Below are 18,733 nucleotides of genomic sequence, written 5' to 3'. Positions count from 1 at the left end.
CTCAGTTTTAGATAGATCCTTATTCCTGCTTATACTTTTCAAGATCTATAGGTCCTTTTCAATGCAGTCGGTATTAACTACAGGGATCTTAATCTGTTGGCCTGTCCCTTCCAAAGCGCTTCCCTCTGTTTATTTGGCTTCTGTTTGGAGATCTCTTCAGTATCTAATTTCCGCCCTGCAACAAAGCGGTGGAGGTGATCTCTTTAGGTTCGCTTGTTCAATCGTGCTGTGGGGAGGAAGGAACACTGCAATTCTGGCGTGCGTGTGGTAAGCTCGCAGTGTCTCGGCCGCACTGGGTTCGCCCCCGCTCACGGCGTGTGTGCTTTCCCCGTCTACCCTGCTCAGGCTTCAGGTTACTCGGCCGGGGAGCGGGCCCTGAGCTGCGTGCACTTCCCAGGTCTAAGCCGCTCAGGTTCAGGCTCCCGGTTACTCCACAAAGGCGCAGACTCGGTTTCGCCCGCGGCTTGTGCCGTTCCCGGTCGGAGCTGCCCAGGCGGCCAGGAGTTTGGCGAGGGCGCTCTTCCCTGTTGGGGCGGTGCGGCTTATCACCTCCCTGGTCCCCGCCTCGGTTTACGGGCGCGCCCGGCTCCGGTGTGCTTTGTGTCGGTTCTGGGGAGCTGGTCTCTGGCTGCGACCCTCCCGGCGGCTGTCGACCCTCCGGGATCTCAGGCAGTCTTTGCTTAGAAACTGGGAGCCTGTTTGCAGTTTGGTAGGGGGTGCCCTCTCTGGAGCCGAGTTTGCCCCTTTCCGGCTCTGGCGGGCCCCGCCTGCCCGCTGTGTCCGGCGGGGGATGGGGCGGTCCGCAGCCGGCTAGCTCTCCTCTGGTATCGCTCAGTCCTTTGTTCTGTGAGCGGGCCGGCAGTGCCTTAGAGTTGGGCTTTTCGCAGGATAGTTCTTTCTCTCTCGCTGTCCCACAGTTTAGGTTACTATCTCACGTTAGCTCCCTCAGATTGCCCTCGGGGCACTCGGGCCCGGTCCTTACCCTGGCAATGCCGCCCGCTCCTCTCCGTTCAGCCCCCACTTGCTGGTGGCGGATGATGCGAGCGTCTGGGGTTCTTTGCTGGGAGTTGCTTTAGGCACGTAATCTGTGGATTTTATTTATTTTTTCCTCCCAGTTACGTTGCCCTCTGAGATAAAAAATCCTCCCCCACACCCGCCGGTGAGAGGGTTTCCTGGTGCTTGGAAATTCCTCCTCTTTTACGACTCCCTCCCCGGGACGGGTCTCCGTCCCTAACTCTTTTGTCTCTCTTTTTATCTTTTATAATTTCTCCTACCTCTTTTGAAGATAATGCGCAGTTTTTGTGGAAGCCTGAAGTCCTCAGCCAGCCTTCAGATGTAGTTTTGTGAAGTTTGGTCAGCGTTTAGATGTTCTTTCGATACATTTGTGGAGGAGAGAGTGGTCTCCCCGTCCTATTCCTCCGCCATCTTATCCCCGCCCCCAAAGCAATCTTAAGAAAGAAGAATGGAGCTGGAGGAATCAACTTACCTGACTTTAGACTATACTACAAAGCTACAGTCATCAAGACAGTATAATACTGGCACAAAAACAGTATATGGATCAGTAGAACAAGATAGAAAGCCCAGAGATTAAACCCACACACCTATGGGCACCTTATCTCTGACAAAAGAGGCTAGAATATACAATGGAGAAAAGATAGTCTCTTCAGTAAGTGGTGCTGGCAAAACTGGACAGCCATGTGTGAAAGAATGAAATTAGAACACTTCCTAACACCATACACAAAAGTAAACTCAAAATGGATTAAAGACCTAGATGTAAGACCAGAAACTATAAAACTCTTAGAGGAAAACATAGGCAGAACACTCTTTGACATAAATCACAGCAAGCTTCTCTATGACCCACCTCCTAGAGTAATGGAAATAAAAACAGAAATAAACAAATGGGACCTAATTAAACTTAAAAGCTTTTGCACAGTGAATGAAACTATAAATGAGGTGAAAAGACAACCCTTAGAATGGGAGAAAATAATAGCAAATGAAACAGCTGATAAAGGATTAATCTCCAAAATATGCAAGCAGTTCATTTAGCTCAATACCAGAAAAACAAACAGCCCAATCAAAAAGGGGCAGAAGACCTGAACAGACATTTCTCCAAGGAAGACATACAGTGGCTAATGAATATATGAAAAAATGCTCATTATTAGAGAAATGGAAATTAAAACTACAATGAGATTATCACTTCACACCAGTCAGATTAGCCATCAAAAAATCTACAGACAGTATTTCTAGAAATGGTGAGGAGAAAAGGGAACCCTCTTACACTGTTGGTGGGAATGCAAATTGATACAGCCACTATGGGGAAACAGTATGGTGACACCTTAAAAAACTAGGAAAAAACTGCCATATGGCCCAATAGTCCCACTACTGGACATATGTACACTGAGGAAACAGTAACTGAAAAAGACACATATACCCCAGTGTTCATTGCAGCACTATTTGCAGTAGTGAGGGCATGGCAGCAACCTATAAGTCCATTGACAGATGAATGGATAAAGAAGTTGTGGTACATACACACAATGGGATATTACTCAGCCACAAAAAGGAACACGTTTGACTCAGTTTTAATAAGGTGGATGAACCTAGAGCCTATTATACAGAGTGAAAGTCAGAAAGAGAAAAAAACAAAAAACAAATATTATATATTAAGGCATATATATGAATATATGTTGCTCCAAGGCAGCAATGGAGATGCATACATAGAAAACAGACTCATGGACACAGAATGGGAAGGAGAGGATGGGATGAACTGAGAGAGTAACATTGAAACATATATATTACCATGTGTAAAAGTAAATAGCCAGTGGAAATTTGCTATATAACGCAGGGAGCTCAAACCTGGTACTCTGTGATAGCCTAGAGGAGTGGGATGTGGATTGGAGGTGGGAGGGGGATTCGTGGCTGATCCATGTTGATAGATGGCAGAAACCAATATAATATTGTAAAGCAATTATCCTCCAGTTAAAAATAAATTAATTTAAAAAAAGAAATTCTGTCCTTCCTTAGAACTGTCATCAGCTTTGTTTAAGCCATGAAACATTTTAATTTACAGCTTTTTTTTTTTTTAAATCCTAAATCATATAGGATGCTGCTGCTGCTGCTAAGTCGCTTCAGTCGTGTCCGACTCTGCGCAGCCCCATAGACGGCAGCCCAACAGGCTCCACCGTCCCTGGGATTCTCCAGGCAAGAACACTGGAGTGGGTTGCCATTCCTTCTCCAATGCATGAAAGTGAAAAGTGAAAGTGAAGTTGCTCAGTCGTCTCCGACTCCTAGCGACCCCATGGACTGCAGCCTACCAGGCTCCTCCATGCATGGGATTTTCCAGGCAAGAGTACTGGAGTGGGGTGCCATTGCCTTCTCTGATCATATAGGATATATGTCTTCTAATTCTTTTTCAAATTCATGCTGTATTTTCCAAAATGACCTGTCAGAACATCATCATAATTCCTCACATTTTTTTGCAGTCTTTTCATGGAGTTGATCTCTTCTAATTTTCACCACAGCCCTGAACAAGAAGTAGTGTAAGATTTTAATGGCAATCCACTCCAGTATTTTTGCCTGGAAAATCTCATGGGCAGAGGATCCTGGTAGACTATAGTCCAAAAGTCATATACAATTGAGTACTCAAAGATAAACATTTGTCTGGGGTTGACATGAACTTGTTGAGCTGTGGTGCCAACACACATCTTCTGATTCTAGATCTACCATTTGAACCTTAGAAGTTATCCATTTCAGTCAGTTGATTTTATAGATTAAGAAAATGAGACACAGAGAAGCTAAATGATACAGCCTAAGTTGTGGAGATAATAAGTGCCAGACCTATGACAAGCTCCCCTTCTGTGTCTGAAACTAGTACTCTTTCAATCAGTCCCCCTCAGAGATAAGACCTAAATACTTAGCATTAATGTTTCAACAAATATACAGACTCCTTAATTCACTATCGAAAGGCTAACATAATTTTTAGTAAAATTTTCTTAGCATTGGTTCACTATTTTACCATTTCTGTCCTTGTGTTGCCTAAGGATGCCTCTGAGGCAAGTTGACACAGGCTTACTTAGTCAAAAGGTTGTTTAAAACAGCAGAGCCACTCAGATACTTTTCTTTGATGATTTAAAAAGGTGGTATGAAAAACATTTTTGTTTTGAAGTTTAGAAGGCATTTCTGGAACACAAGTGATTTAAGAGTACTCTGGAAGATGTTACATCATAAAAACATGTAACAATAGTAAAGCAAATACATGAGCTTATTTACTTTTAGTGTTCTGACTGTTAACTGATTTCTGGAATAAATCTTGCTTATAATAATGTTTATCTTGACCATCTATTATTATCACCTAACCATCTTCCTCAGTGTTTCTTATGTAATAACATATGGATTAGTTTTTGAAGTGTTTAATGTTGTATGATAAGCGGTAATGCAGACTAACCATTCATGTGTTCCACAAACATTTACTGCATGGGTACAATATGTAAAGCACTGAACTCAGTATAAAAAGAAAAAGACATAGACAAAAATTCCTGTGTCTAGGGTACATGTAGCCTATTATAGAAGACACAATTCAAATTAATTCAAAAGATACTTGCTGAGAACTGATCATATGTCACCTGAGCAGACCAAGAAATATAAGCACCTATAAAGCAGGCTGATATCTTAGCACTTCAACAGATTCATAATCCTTAAGGGTTTCTGAATAATTATTTAGTAGAGGTAGACAGAACATGATCTTTTTAATATGAAAAGTTTTACATCGTTTTTGTTGTTTATAATCAAGGTTATATTACTTACGGTTTTCTGAACCAGGACAATTCTTGATAAAACTCAAGCTCTTTTAGAATCTAGACAATCAAAAGTTCTTCATTTTTGGTATAGAGTACCCCTCCATTCAGTTTTAGAATCATAGCACGTGTGTTGGGAGCTTCATGAAGATGTTTGGGACCCTGGTGTAATCCTTTTTTTGCTACACGAATCAGTCCAGTCAGCCTTCCCTTTCTTTAAAATTCTGTGATCAGTCTTGAGAAATTTGGCAGCTGTGCTTCTTTAAATAGTTGGTGAGAGCAATCCTTTTGCACACTGACAAAACAAGCATAGTTTTATCTGCTTGGAGGTTATCTTCCCTCCCTAAATCCATTTTACTGTTGATTTACAAAGTAAACAAAGGATAAAACTCCACCAATGATAAATGTTTGCTTGTCTTTAGTATTATACATCCCTGACTGTCAGTGTTGTTTAACCAAAATTATGGTTCTTTATTTCAATGCAGTGTCACATAGCGGTATTACTGAAAATACTTCAAGTGAGAATCAGGGTTTCAGTTACATTTGGTTGAATGCATACAACACCGTAGATGAACATAACGGCCAGATGAACACAAGTCATCTGTGTTTTGCCAGATTCCCACATATGCAGGCAGTGATGGTCATGTCACCACCCACTTCTCTTCTCGGAAACTGGTGAATTTCTTTTGATGTGTATGGTAAGATGTTCCCATATATCAGAAACATAAAATTGTTGTGGAAAAGTTATCAAAAAGAGGAAAGAAGTTATGATTTTAGGCCTGATCTCATGTCAAACTATCTCAATTTAAACTCCTAGCTTGTCAATTGGACTTTCATTCCTGAAATCTCTTTTCACACACTAAAAATATCAAAATTCTTTACAGAAATAAAACACAAATACATACTTTAAAAAAATTATGTATGAAAGCAAAGAGTGTAACATCTATATGGTAAATGTCCTTTGGAAGAATTGTTTCGCATGGGTTGAATCTAATGTTGGTTGTACAGAAAATGGCTTTTTTTTTCTTGTAGTAAGCCCAAACTTTTTTTCTTTTTCCTTTTTTTCTTTCCTTTCTCTTTCTTTTCTTTTCCCCTTCCTTCTTTCCTTTTCTCTTCCTATCTCCTTTTCTTTCTTTCTCTTCATTTTTTATCCCCCAAAGACCTTCAGACTACATTTACAGTTGGAATTTACTCTTTGGAAAATTCCCATAACTGATTCAATATGCAGAATGCTTCTGAAATTCTTTCAGTGATAAATGTTAGATGAGGAATATCATTAATGGATTTTTTTTTTAGTTATGCCTTGCTCATTTTTTAATGGAAGTTAAACTCCATTATAAACAATGATCTTTCTTTTCAATGATTTCCTGTTAAATTTTTGGAAAAAACTGTTTCATTCTTATATATCAGTGCTAATACTCCATTCCAGAAATCTGACTATAGGCCAACTACCTCTCTTCTTGAATAGATAAGGACATTTTGTTGCATTGAAACGTCTTTAATCTATGTTTCAATTAAGCATGTTGTTAAAATTTCAAAGACAGACAATGCCTTTGATAAAATTTTTTCCAGGTTCAGAGATATGTGGATTCACAGCATCTTATCGTATGCTGAGGCAATCAATTCCTTTTCAGTCTGATTAACTGTCCATAATATTAACCTTTCACTACAGATTACAATGATTTAGCCTTGGTGGATTTAGAAGAGATCAACATTAATTTATTGTCGGTTAAGGTTGTTAGGTAGTCATGAATGAGTTTGCTTCTTTCCATGTTGTTTCAATTTATAAGAATAACTGTGAAAAGAAAGGCCTGGGCTGCAAGTCAAGTCACCTTAAATTAAGAAGTTCCTAAATCAGGGGCTTCCCTTGTGGCTCAGCTGGTAAAGAATCTGCCTGCAGAGACCTGGGTTCAATCCCTGGGTTTGCAAGATGCCCTGGAAAAGGGAAGGGCTGCCCACTCCAGTATTCTGGCCTGGAGAATTCCATGGACTGTATAGTCCATGGAGTCTCACAAAGAGTCGGACATGACCGAGTGACTTTCATTTCATTCCATTTCAAGTCAAGGCTAAGAAAATAGGCTGTGTTATCCTTGGAGAAGATGTCTAACACTACCTGGGAGGTCTAAGAAGGTTTTGTAAGGGAAAGAGATTTCTGGATAAATTTTAGAGGATGAATAAAAGATTTTTGGCAAGAGACTTCAATGACAAGTGATAGGATGTGAAAAACTGGGGAAGGAGTGACATGAAAGAAACCAGGCATTCTAGAATCTGTGAAGACTACTCTGTGGCTCAATTACAAGGTGCCATGGGAGGTGAAGCTGGACATATTAGGCAGGGACCAGATCCTAAAGAACCTTTTAGGTCATTCTAAGGAATCTGACAGGCTGCTTTAAGTGATGGAGAGCCACAGAAGGATGTCAAGCAGTTTTAGAAAGAAAACACACACAATGTGAAAGCTGTGACTGCGTGGGGATGAATCTAAAGGGAGATTCCAATCAAGAGAGTGCACATTGTCCTAGGTTTAAAAAGGATTCTTTTGGTTAATCTGTGAGCAAATAGATTCTTGAAATAATGAATCAGTACACTTGGGTAGGCATTATAGCAACTATATTAAAACTCCTTTTCAGTCCTGTTTTGGAAACTTGATGGCAGTATTCAGAATAGAAGCAAATTGTGAGCTGAGAATTGTTTTCTTTCACTCATATGTTCAAGCCATTATGACAGATGCCTTGTGGGGAATTAATTTCTTTTTAATTAACTATTTCTGCTATTCCAAAAGCTTGAAATCTATTTAGGCAGAGAGACTATAAGTATCTGAAGAGTGAATGTTATTATCTTTAAATAATAACTGTTGAGATTAACCCTATCTTCATATAGAGAATCTGAAGCCTCAAGTAATTGAAGAAGTATGTATTCAGCTTGTCAGTGGCAGCTCCCTGTGGTCACTCACTCGTCTTTCTGATTCCAGGGACTGTGAGCTTCAGCTTCGTACGTCACCACAATACACACTTACTGTTAAATGGCTTGGGCAGCCTACTAGACAGTTGCTGTAGGAGTTCAGTTAAAATTAGAATATGGTAGTTTTTTTAAAATTCATAACAGAGGCTGTTTCAAGCTCTGAGTATGGTGTCCATAATGAACTTTCTTCATCTGATAGAATCTATGTAGCTTTTCAAATGATAGATCGTAACAGTCCCCCGAACTTTTAAAATTACTTATCTAGTAGGGATTCTTTTTTTTTAATTAATTTTCTATTTTTTAACTTTACAATATTATACTTGTTTTGCCATACATTGACATGAATCCACCATGGGTGTACATGTTTTCCCCTTCCAGAGCCCCCCTTACACCTGCCTCCCCATCCCATCCCTCCGGGTCATCCCGGTGCACCAGCCCCGAGCACCCTGTATCATGCATTGACCCTAGACTGGCAATTCGTTTCACATATGATAATTTACATTCTTGTTGGCAAACTTGCTCTAGAAATCTATGCATCTCCCAAGAAGATAAGTACTAATTAGAAGCCTATTTAAGAAATTTGGTCTATTCCACAGAACACTGAACAATGAAGATATTTTCTGAACTCGTCTGAAAAATTACTGCTAATTATTGAAAATTAAGTGCAAGTAGCACCAACATAGTTATTAGCATCACAACTTTGATAGACTTCCTCCCAAAAGAAAGCTATAAATTGCATAATATAATTCTGAAAATAAATGCCTGTCACCATATACCATAGCTATATATTATTATCAGTTCAGTTCAATTCAGTCACTCAGTTGTGTCCAACTCTTTGCGACCCCATGAACTGAAGCACACCAGGCCTCCCTGTCCATCACCAACTCCCGGAGTTTATTGAAACTCATGTCCATTGAGTCAATGATGCCATCCAACCATCTCATCCTCTGTTATCCCCTTCTCCTCCCTCTTTCACGTTTTTCCCAAGGAGCAAACGTCTTTTAATTTCATGGCTTCAGTCAGCATCTGCACTGATTTTGAAGCCCCCCAAAATAAAGTCTCTCACTATTTCCATTGTTTCCCCATCTATTTGCCATGAAGTGATGGGACCAGATGCCATGATCTTAATTTTCTGAATGTTGAATTTTAAGCCAACTTATTCATTCTCCTCTTTCACTTTCATCAAGAGGTTCTCTAGCTCTTCGCTTTCTGCCATAAGGGTGGTGTCATCTGCATATCTGAGGTTATTGATACTCCTCCCAATCTTGATTCCAGCTTGTACTTCATCCAGCCCAGTGTTTCTCATGAGGTACTCTGCATATAAGTTAAATAAGCAGGGCGACAATATACAGCCTTGACATACTCCTTTCCCTATTTGGAACCAGTCTGTTGTTCCATGTCCAGTTCTAACTGTTGCTTCTTGACCTGTATACAGATTTCTCAAGAGGCAGGTCGGGTGGTGTGATATTCCCATCTCTTTCAGAATTTTCCAGAGTTTGTTGTGATCCAAACAGTCAAAGTCTCTGGCATAGTCAATAAAGCAGAAGTAGATGTTTTTCTGGAACTCTTGATTTTTTGATGATCCAGCAGATGTTGGCAATTTGATCTCTGGTTCCTCTGCCTTTTCTAAAACCAGCTTGAACATCTGGAAGTTCACAGTTCATGTACTGTTGAAGCCTGGCTTGGAGAATTTTGAGCATACTTTACTAGCGTGTGAGATGAGTGCAATTGTGCGGTAGTTTGAGCATTCTTTGGCATTGCCTTTCTTAGGGATTGGAATGAAAACTGACCTTTTCCAGTCCTCTGGCCACTGCTGAGCGTTCCAAATTTGTTGGCATATTGAGTGCAGCACATTCACAGCATCGTCTTTTAGGATTTGAAGTAGCTCAACTGGAATTCCATCACCTCCACTAGCTTTGTTCATAGTAATGCTTTCTAAGGCCCACTTGACTTCACATTCCAGGATGTCTGGCTTTAGGTGAGTGATCACACCATTGTGATTATCTGGGTCCTGAAGATCTTTTTTGTATAGTTCTTCTGTGTATTCTTGGCACCTCTTCGTAATATCTTCTTGCTTCTGTTAGGTCCCTACCATTTCTGTCTTTTATTGTGCCCATCTTTGCATGAAATGTTCCCTTGGTATCTCTAATTTTCTTGGGATCTCTAGTCTTTCCCATTCTATTGTTTTCCTCTATCTTTGCATTGATCACTGAGGAAGGCTTTCTTATCTATCCTTGCTATTCTTTGGAACTCTGCGTATTCAAATGGGTATATCTTTCCTTTTCTTCTTTGCCTTTCACTTCTCTTCTTTTCATAGCTATTTGTAAGGCCTCCTCAGACAACCATTCTGCCTTTTTGCATTTCTTTTTCTTGGGGATGGTCTTGATCCCTATCTCCTGTACAATGTCACAAACCTCCATCCATAGTTCTTCAGGCACTCTATTAGATCTAATCCCTTGAATCTACTTGTCACTTCCACTTTATAATCGTAAGGGATTTGATTTAGGTCATACCTGAATGGTCTAGTGGTTTTCCCTACTTTCTTCAATTTAAATCTGAATTTGGTAATAAGGAGTTCATGATCTGAGCCACAATCTTGTTTTTGCTGACTGTATAGAGCTTCTCCATGTTGGCTGCAAAGAATATAATTAATCTGATTTTGGTGTTGTCCATTTGTATGTCTATTTTGGTGATGTCCATTCATAGAGTCTTCTCTTGTGTTGTTGGAAGATGGTGTTTGCTATGACCAGTGTGTTCTCTTGGCAAAACTCTATTAGCCTTTGCCCTGTTTCATTCTGTACTCCAAGGCCAAATTTGCCTGTTACTCCAGGTATTTCTTGACTTCCTACTTTTGCATTCCAGTCCCCTATAATGAAAAGGACATCTTTTTTGGATGTTAGTTCTAGAAGCTCGTATAGAAAGACAAATATATCATGGGTTAAAAATTGAAGGACATAACCTATAGGGTCTTTTAACTCTGAGTTACTGTGATTTTAGCAATTTTTTGATATATAAATATGCTTATATTTAAATGTATGTATTTATGTTTATAATTTATATTTTGACTATATATGTATATATTTAAATATATTTTATATAAATATATATTTCCATAGAATATTTGAAGTAAGTACTGTGCTTCTGTAGTAAACCACCATGAATTACTTCGTTAACTCTGAATGTGTTCAAAGTAGGCTTGCCCTTATTGACGAAAGTCACAACCTGGGGCTATTCATGTGTAAAAGCAATGGAACTTAGATTCTTGGTGGTTACCTGGGCTTCTGCTTTTTCTTCCCCCCAAGATAAGGTGCTAAGTACCAGGCCCTTAAAATCACCTAACCAGGCACCTATTGTAGGATGGGTATTTTTAAAATGTGATCTGAGGGATTTAAAGATTTGTATAGGAAGTGGTGTACATGATGATTATCTATCTGTCAATGCATATGTTTGTGTCCTTGTATCCTAGGACTTGGACAGCAGTGTGAATAAGCTTGGCATCCGGCATGTTTGTATTTGGTAGGAAAAAAGAGAGATGCAAGGGATCTGGGGGCTGATGGAGGAAATGGGGCAGAGCTCAAAGGGAACTGTAGTGAGCTGAATAGAAGGCAAAGGACTCAGAACACTGTGAGAGAAGTGATCAAGAGAAATGGACTGAAAAGTTGGAATAAAGAACACAGTCTCTAGGAGGCATGGATTTAAAGATTAGGCCCAGAAAGCAGGGTCTCCTCCAAAAAAAAAAAAAAAAAAAAAGATGGAAAACTACCCTCAATTCTTTGAATCAGATCAATGACAATTTAATGTAATAGTTACAAAGTGAGATACATTATTTTCTTAGGCTCCAAAATCACTGCAGATGGTGACTGCAGCCATGAAATTAAAAAAATCCTTGGTCCTTGGAAAAAAAGCTGATGACAAACCTAGTCAATCAGTTTAGTCACTCAGTCATGTCCGACTCTTTGAGACCCCATGGACTGCAGCATGTCAGGCTTCCCTGTCCATGACCAACTCCTGGAGCTTCTCAAACTCATGTCCATCAAGTCGGTGATGCCATCCAACAACCTTATCCTCTGTCGTCCCCTTCTCCTCCTGCCTTTAATCTTTCCCAGCATCAGGGTCTTTTCCAGTGAGTCAGTTCTTCGCATCAGGTGGCCAAAGTATTGGAGCTTCAGCTTCAGCATCAGTCCTTCGATGAATATTCAGGATTGATTTCCTTTAGGATGGACCAGTTTGATCTCCTTGCAGTCCAAGGGACTCTCAAGAGTCTTCTCCAACACCATAGTTCAAAAGCATCAATTCTTTGGCACTCACCTTTCTTTATGGTCCAACTCTCACATCATCCATAACTACTGGAAAAACCATAGCTTTGACTAGATGGACTTTTGTTGAAAAAAGTAATGTCTCTGCATTTTAATATGCTGTCTAGGTTTGTCATAGCTTTTCTTCTAAGGAGTAAGCATCTTTTAACTTCATGGCTGCAGTCACCATCTACAGTGTATTAAAAAGTTAGAGACATTACTTTGCCGACCAGGTTTGTATAGTCACAGCTGGTTTTTCCAGTAGTCATGTATGGATGTGAGAGTTGGACCATAAAGAAAGCTGAGCACCAAAGAATTGATGCTTTTGAACTGTGGTGTTGGAGAAGACTCTTGAGAGTCCCTTGGACTGCAAGGAGATCCAGCTGGTCCATCCTAAAGGAAATCAGTCCTGAATATTCATTGGAAGGACTGATGCTGAAGCTGAACTTCCAATATTTTGGCCACCTGATGTGAAGAACTTACTCACTGGAAAAGATCCTGATGCTGGAAAACATTGAAGGCAGGAGGATAAGGGGACAACAGAGGATGAGATGGTTGGATGGCATCACCGACTTGATGGACATGAGTTTGAGCAAGCTCTGGGAGTTGCTGAAGGACAGGGGAGCCTGGCGTGCTGCATCCATAGGGTTGCAAAGAATTGGACAAAACTGAGTGACAACATAAAATGAGGTCTTGACATTCAGATTACCTGAGTTTAAATACTGACCTAGTACCAGTTACAAGACATTAAGTAGCTGAAACAATAGTTCTGTGTCCCAAGAAAATGAGGGTAATAGTACCTACCAATTAGCGTTGTTGTTGACATTAATTGATTTAATTTACATACAGCCCTTACAACAGATATAGAGCCCTTACATATATATATATATGCATGAACTATATAAATGCATGATATATGTATATGTATGCCTTATGCATACTTGTATCAGTCACATTATTATGATTACTACTTTTATTTCTCCCACGCAGAGGACTTCTGATAATGACATTGAGCACATAGTGTGCTCGTCAATCCAGTTTGAAACTGCTGAGCCCTTTCTTCAAACAGCATTAAATACTTAGAACATATATTAGAACCAGATGCTCTAAATGAATTAATGGTGCCTGAAGCATTTCCTGCTGCCCATCCCTTGGACTCCCTTGGAGACCCCTGGGCACACTATAGAGCACATTTTGAAAACAACTGATGCAGTGAGAAGAATCCAAGGCTTGGAATCAAGACCTGAAATCAGGTTCTATCTGCCATTAACAGGCTATGTGACCTTCAGCAGGTGCGCCCTGGGCGTCTGTTTCTTGTAAAGAGTCAGACTAGTCCAGTGGTTTTCAAACTTTTCTACTTCAAATCCCCAAGTATTCCAGGAAAGAATACCAGGAACTTTTGAAGACTGGGCCCTAGGGAGCATGCTAGCTGAAGAGAAGGAACCCAACAACTTCAAAAGCTGGGGCTCCCCTGTTCATATATAGGAGTTCTGTAATACTTGTTTGAAGAATGAGTACCACTGCTAAAAATATTTTGACTAGATGAAAAAAATTTATTCAGTTTTAATTGTTCTATAGTTCTTAGAAATTCATTCATTGAACCCCAGTAGCAAAAGTAAGAGCATGAATGAAATTCTAAACCTGAGGAAACTGAGAAGTAGAGGAAGTGGTCTGGACTATTTACAGGGCACTGTGCAGTGACCAATGTATATATCAGTATCTCTGATTTCCAGTGAAAAGGCAGAACCTCTGTGACATGAATTTTATTTGAATACTTTGGCTCCTTCATGTTCATGGGTGCATACACTGGCACAATGATAACTAAGTTTGTGGACCAGTAAGAAATATTACTAGAGGGATATTATGTACTTATAATCCGAAGACAACTAAAATGAATGATTATTTAAATACTGTATGTTGCAGGACTTTTCTTGGTGGTTAGTGATTTCAGAAAATATATCCCTTCCAAAGTAAATGTCAAATTAAAAATCTGCATTTATAATTGCTGTTTTGCTATCGGAAGTATATGTGAACTTGGAAGCTCTTGACTTGATAGAGATTTGTTTAGGTAAATTAAGTTTCCACGTTCTCTCTGGAAATAAAGCTTGTAATTAATTTGTGGGTCTGTGAGTCTTGTTTATGGCTTGGATTGGTCCTTGATTTAGTCCGTCTCATTTTCAGCTTGCTAAAAGCAATGAAAACCATATAAATATATGTGACTGTATAGGGAGAGTGGTAGTATCTGTTTATCTGTGGTTTCAATAATGATTAATATTCAGTAGCAAGGGCTGATTACCCTTAGAAACATCACATAGAATGGGAGTTGAAGGCTGCCCAGTGATTTTTCTCTCCAGTTATATCTCTCTCCAACTATTCAAAACTCCCACTACTGTGTCATTGTTTGTGTGTGTTAAAGTATAATATTTTCAGTGTCACAGCTGAAATATGTTAGCTTGGAGCAGTATCACCCATGAACACTTCAGCATGGCTTAGTTTATCAGATTACTTCCAGAGACTAGGGTCCTGGGGGACTGACAGTAGCAATAGTAACAGTCAAATGTGGGATAGAAATCATAAGGTCTGCAGCATGGAGGAGGAGCACGCATCCACCTGGAGACCAGAATGGGGATGTTGGGAACCATGAGTCCTAATGGTCTGGACAAAGGGCGAGATTTCGATTGAGGGATGCACATATGGAGGGGAAATGCAGAGGCCAAATACTGTTTTTTGTGACCTAGTCCAGTGCCTTGTACATAATCCATCTTCAGTAAATGACGGCTGGATCAAATTGTTTTTGTCCTAGGCTGGTTTTGGCTAGAACTAAAGTTGAGATTTAATGTTAATACATTTTAGTTATTAAAAAGATTTTGTATAGATTATTTTCTGAAATCAAATTTCTTATGAAGAGGCGTAATTTCTTGTTTTAAATTTGTTTAGCTAATACATTGTGTACCAAAAGAAAAAAATCTTGTTTAAGAAAAAACACTTCAAATATAAAGCATAAATAATTCTTCCTCTAATAAGACAGTTCCTATTATAGCTATTGAATAACAAATCTGCTACAAGGATGTTATTTTTTTCATGAACCCATATGCACAGCTCTGATTAGAGGAGGTAAAAGATGCACATCTTCTTCAAATGGTAAATTAGACCCAGTGGGGGAAAAGGTGTATTTTATTTTGACAGACTTTGTATTATGAAAGCTCAGAATAGGCCTCTTTAAAAAAAAAAAACAAAACAACAAAACACCTTAAAATGTATTTCTTGGTCTCAAATCTCTGTGTTATGGTAACTGTTGATAACAGAAAAAAGTACATTACCGGTATCTTCCTCTAGTGCTAATATCATTATTGTACTACAAAACATTTTATATCAAGGTCTCCTGAAGAATAATTTTAATAAACATCCTTTCTGTGCCTTTTTTTCCTACCTAAGATTTGCTCACATCTGCAGTTTTCAGAATAAACCCATAAATGTTAGAGTATCTTTACAAAGTAAAACCAACCAGAAGATAATTCTTAACCCAGGTGCTTTGGTTTAAGCCTTGACTCTATTGTTCATTTTCATCTCTGTTTAGATGCACTCATTTTTAAAAAGATCATGTCCATGTAACATTTCAAAATAAGGTTTTAAAAAGTTTAAAAATACATTGTTATCACCGAACTTATTACAAGATTTGTGTTAACCTTTTCCTATTCATTTCCAGGGCTACAGCAACACACAGGGGCCAGATTATCTTCAAAGATGCTTTAGCCCAGCAATTGTGTGAACAAGGAGGTAAGAATCAACTTTGACTACTTCATATTGGTTGTGTCATAATTATTCATGGTAGGTCCTATGCACTGAGTAAGCATTTAATGACTATTACTTGATCATATGCTTTGAAAATGGAGTTATTGACCCCTTAATATATCTAATAATTATCTTGTTGCTACCTACTAATAAAGATCTGTAGACTTCTGAAGATACTAAGTGTGAGCACAATAAACCAACAGGAAATTTATCTTCTTCTCATAGTTTTTTTTTTTTTTCTTAATGAATTATATTTAGTTGTCTTGGAAATATGAATCTTAGTAATTTTAGAATTTTACAGAAACACGCATGCTTAATTTACTACTTGAATTTCTTATTAACTTTGTCAAAAATGTTTATTGCTTTTAATATTTGATTATGTTATATATGAGCATTGTATAGCATCCATATACTTGTTTCAACCATGTGCACTATTAATTTCAGATGCAGCATCATTTTAGGTACATTAGGTGTACGTTAAGTAGTCACTAAGCTTTGTGACTGCCTCACACACATCCAGACTCTCACAAAAGTCTTATACCAAAGTCTTATAGATGCACATAAGTAAATGTATGCATGTGCACTCAATGAAAAGGTAAATACCAAGATCTATGACCCCACACAAGTTTATTACCTCTACCTCTTGAGCTTCTACCCAACTTTGCTTGTGTCTTCATTGTTGTATTTACTGCTTCACATAGAATTTTCTTCTGAAAACTGATGGGTATCATCCTTGAGAGACTGAGCTTCTCGAGTATAGGAACCATGCCTTAGTGCTCTTTGCTGCCCCAGAAACTGGCACAGTGCTTAGCATATGAGCCTTTCCAAAAATGTTGATAGGTTGAATACAAGTTTTTCCTCAGCCATACATATATTCCTTGATTTAAGCATCCTGACCATTAATATATTTGAAGCCAGTCTTTGTATATATCATCTCAATTTCACCATTATCATGAACATATTGTCAATTTTTGTTTACAGAGTGATATTGGGGGGAAACTTGTTAACTTAATTACAGTAGTGAATTTAAAGGAAATTTCTACTAATTATCTCTCTGCTGAAGAGACTCTAATGGGTTTAAGAGAGAAATGAGGAAAATTATATGGGTTTTTGAAAGGCTTAAGAAAGTGCTATTTATTATTTGTAGCAATACATATATCACCAATATAGCTTTATCTAAGTAATGTGATACTTGATAACTATTACTGGAAAACTTCTGATTGTTTATATAATAACTCAAATTAGAAAACCCCACTCTAATTCTAGCTGCAGATATATTATCAGTGTTCTTATTTTGTTTGAACAGATTTATATTCTGTGACTTTTGAGAATGGAAAAGTGTGATAGCCTTTGTAGTAGGCTGAAGAAGTCTATCACACTGTAAATCTTTTTTCAGGCTCTAAAAGTGTTCACATTACTGAAAATAAAGAATACCATATATATTTTATGTATCTTCTCCTGATTCTATGCAGTTTTCTGTCCAGAAAATTGCACAGAGTCAGGAGAAGATACATCTAATTTTATTAACGTTTATCATTGCCTAAAAACTGATTTATTTTAAGCCTTAGATTTTTTAGCCTCTTCTGTTGTACATAAATTGTTGGGATTGGATTCATTTGAAATGAAAAGAAAAAAAAAAAAAAAAAAAAACAAGAAAAATCAGTGGGAAAATATTCTCAACCAGTGAGGAAAAAAGTGCCTTACATATTAGTGTTATGCCTGACCATAATTTACATGATGGTAGATGGGTATATTATTAAAAAATGCCTTTCAGCCCAGGACCAGAGGAGAACATTGAGCTTTTCAACAGCACCTAATCAATTGAAATCATATCAATCCATCCAAGATAAGGTGGAAAGAATACTAACAAGAATGATGGCTTCCTGCTGTCAGGAATAATAAGGGAAATAATTGGTGCTATAAAACATATTTATTTTGGCACTATCTATCTGATTAAAACATTAATTATATCCTCAAATATAATAATATAAATTTAACATGTAATAATTTCCTATGCGTTGGTGGGAAATAGCCAAGTATTAAAGAGGGTAAAATGACAGTCTCTGTATACCACAGGACAGTATCTTTCAATCCCAACATACTTGGTAGTTTTTTTTTTTATTTCAATTAAATTAAGGAATTTAAACAAAGCAAATTTGCTTTGTGGAGCTTGAGTGTAGCTATTATTACAAGATGATTACTGGCTAAGCATATTAACTATTTTTTATTGAAGTAGAGTTGATTTACAACTGATTTACCATGTTGTGTTAATTTCTGCTATACGGCAAAGTGATTCAGTTACACATATATATACGGTTTTTCTTATATTCTTTTCCACTATGGTTTATCCCAGGATATTGAATATATTTTCCTGTGCTATACAGAAAGACCTTATTGTTTAGCCATCGTATATATAATAGTTTGCACTATTTATCTGGTAACTCAGACAGTAAAGAATCTGCCTGCAATGTGGAAGACCCAGGTTCAATCCCTGGGCTGGGAATATCCTCTGGAGAAGGGCATGGCAATCCACTCTTGCCTGGAATTCTTGCCTGAAGAATTACATAGACAGAGTAGCCTGGTGGGCTATAGTCCATGGAGTCACAAAGAGTTGCACACGATTGAGCAACTAACACTTTCACTTTCACAAGCATATTTTTTTAAAAAGTGAAAGACTCAGAAAGCATACTGACAGTGTATTGGAAGATTCCCTCTCTGTCCTGCTTCCCATTAGATCAGGGCCTATCCCCTCCTTGGGGAATTGTATACTAGACTCCTCTCTACTTTCCCTGCTCCCACTTTCTCTGTATTCTGTACAGAGCTGCTAATATGGAAATAGGATTCTATCATTACTCTGCTTCAAACCCTTCAATATATCACTTGGAGGCAATAGTTTAT

At 38.4% G+C, this 18,733-nt stretch overlaps 1 protein-coding gene across 2 annotated transcripts in view; it reads left to right on the top strand.

Annotated features, from left to right (window-relative positions):
• RELN (reelin) overlaps nucleotides 1–18,733 on the top strand; it is a 555,021-nt gene that overhangs the window by 211,448 nt on the left and 324,840 nt on the right. For both annotated transcript variants that reach the window (XM_081535825.1, XM_081535826.1), the window contains exon 4: nucleotides 15,750–15,820. In XM_081535825.1, the coding sequence (XP_081391951.1) occupies nucleotides 15,750–15,820 (71 nt within the window). The remainder of the gene's footprint in view (nucleotides 1–15,749; nucleotides 15,821–18,733) is intronic.

The sequence above is a fragment of the Giraffa tippelskirchi genome, chromosome 10, assembly GCF_054371585.1.
Source record: "Giraffa tippelskirchi isolate mGirTip1 chromosome 10, T2T-mGirTip1v1.2.pri, whole genome shotgun sequence".
Taxonomy (NCBI): Eukaryota; Metazoa; Chordata; class Mammalia; order Artiodactyla; family Giraffidae; genus Giraffa; species Giraffa tippelskirchi.
This window is presented reverse-complemented; position numbering and strand designations above follow the sequence as displayed.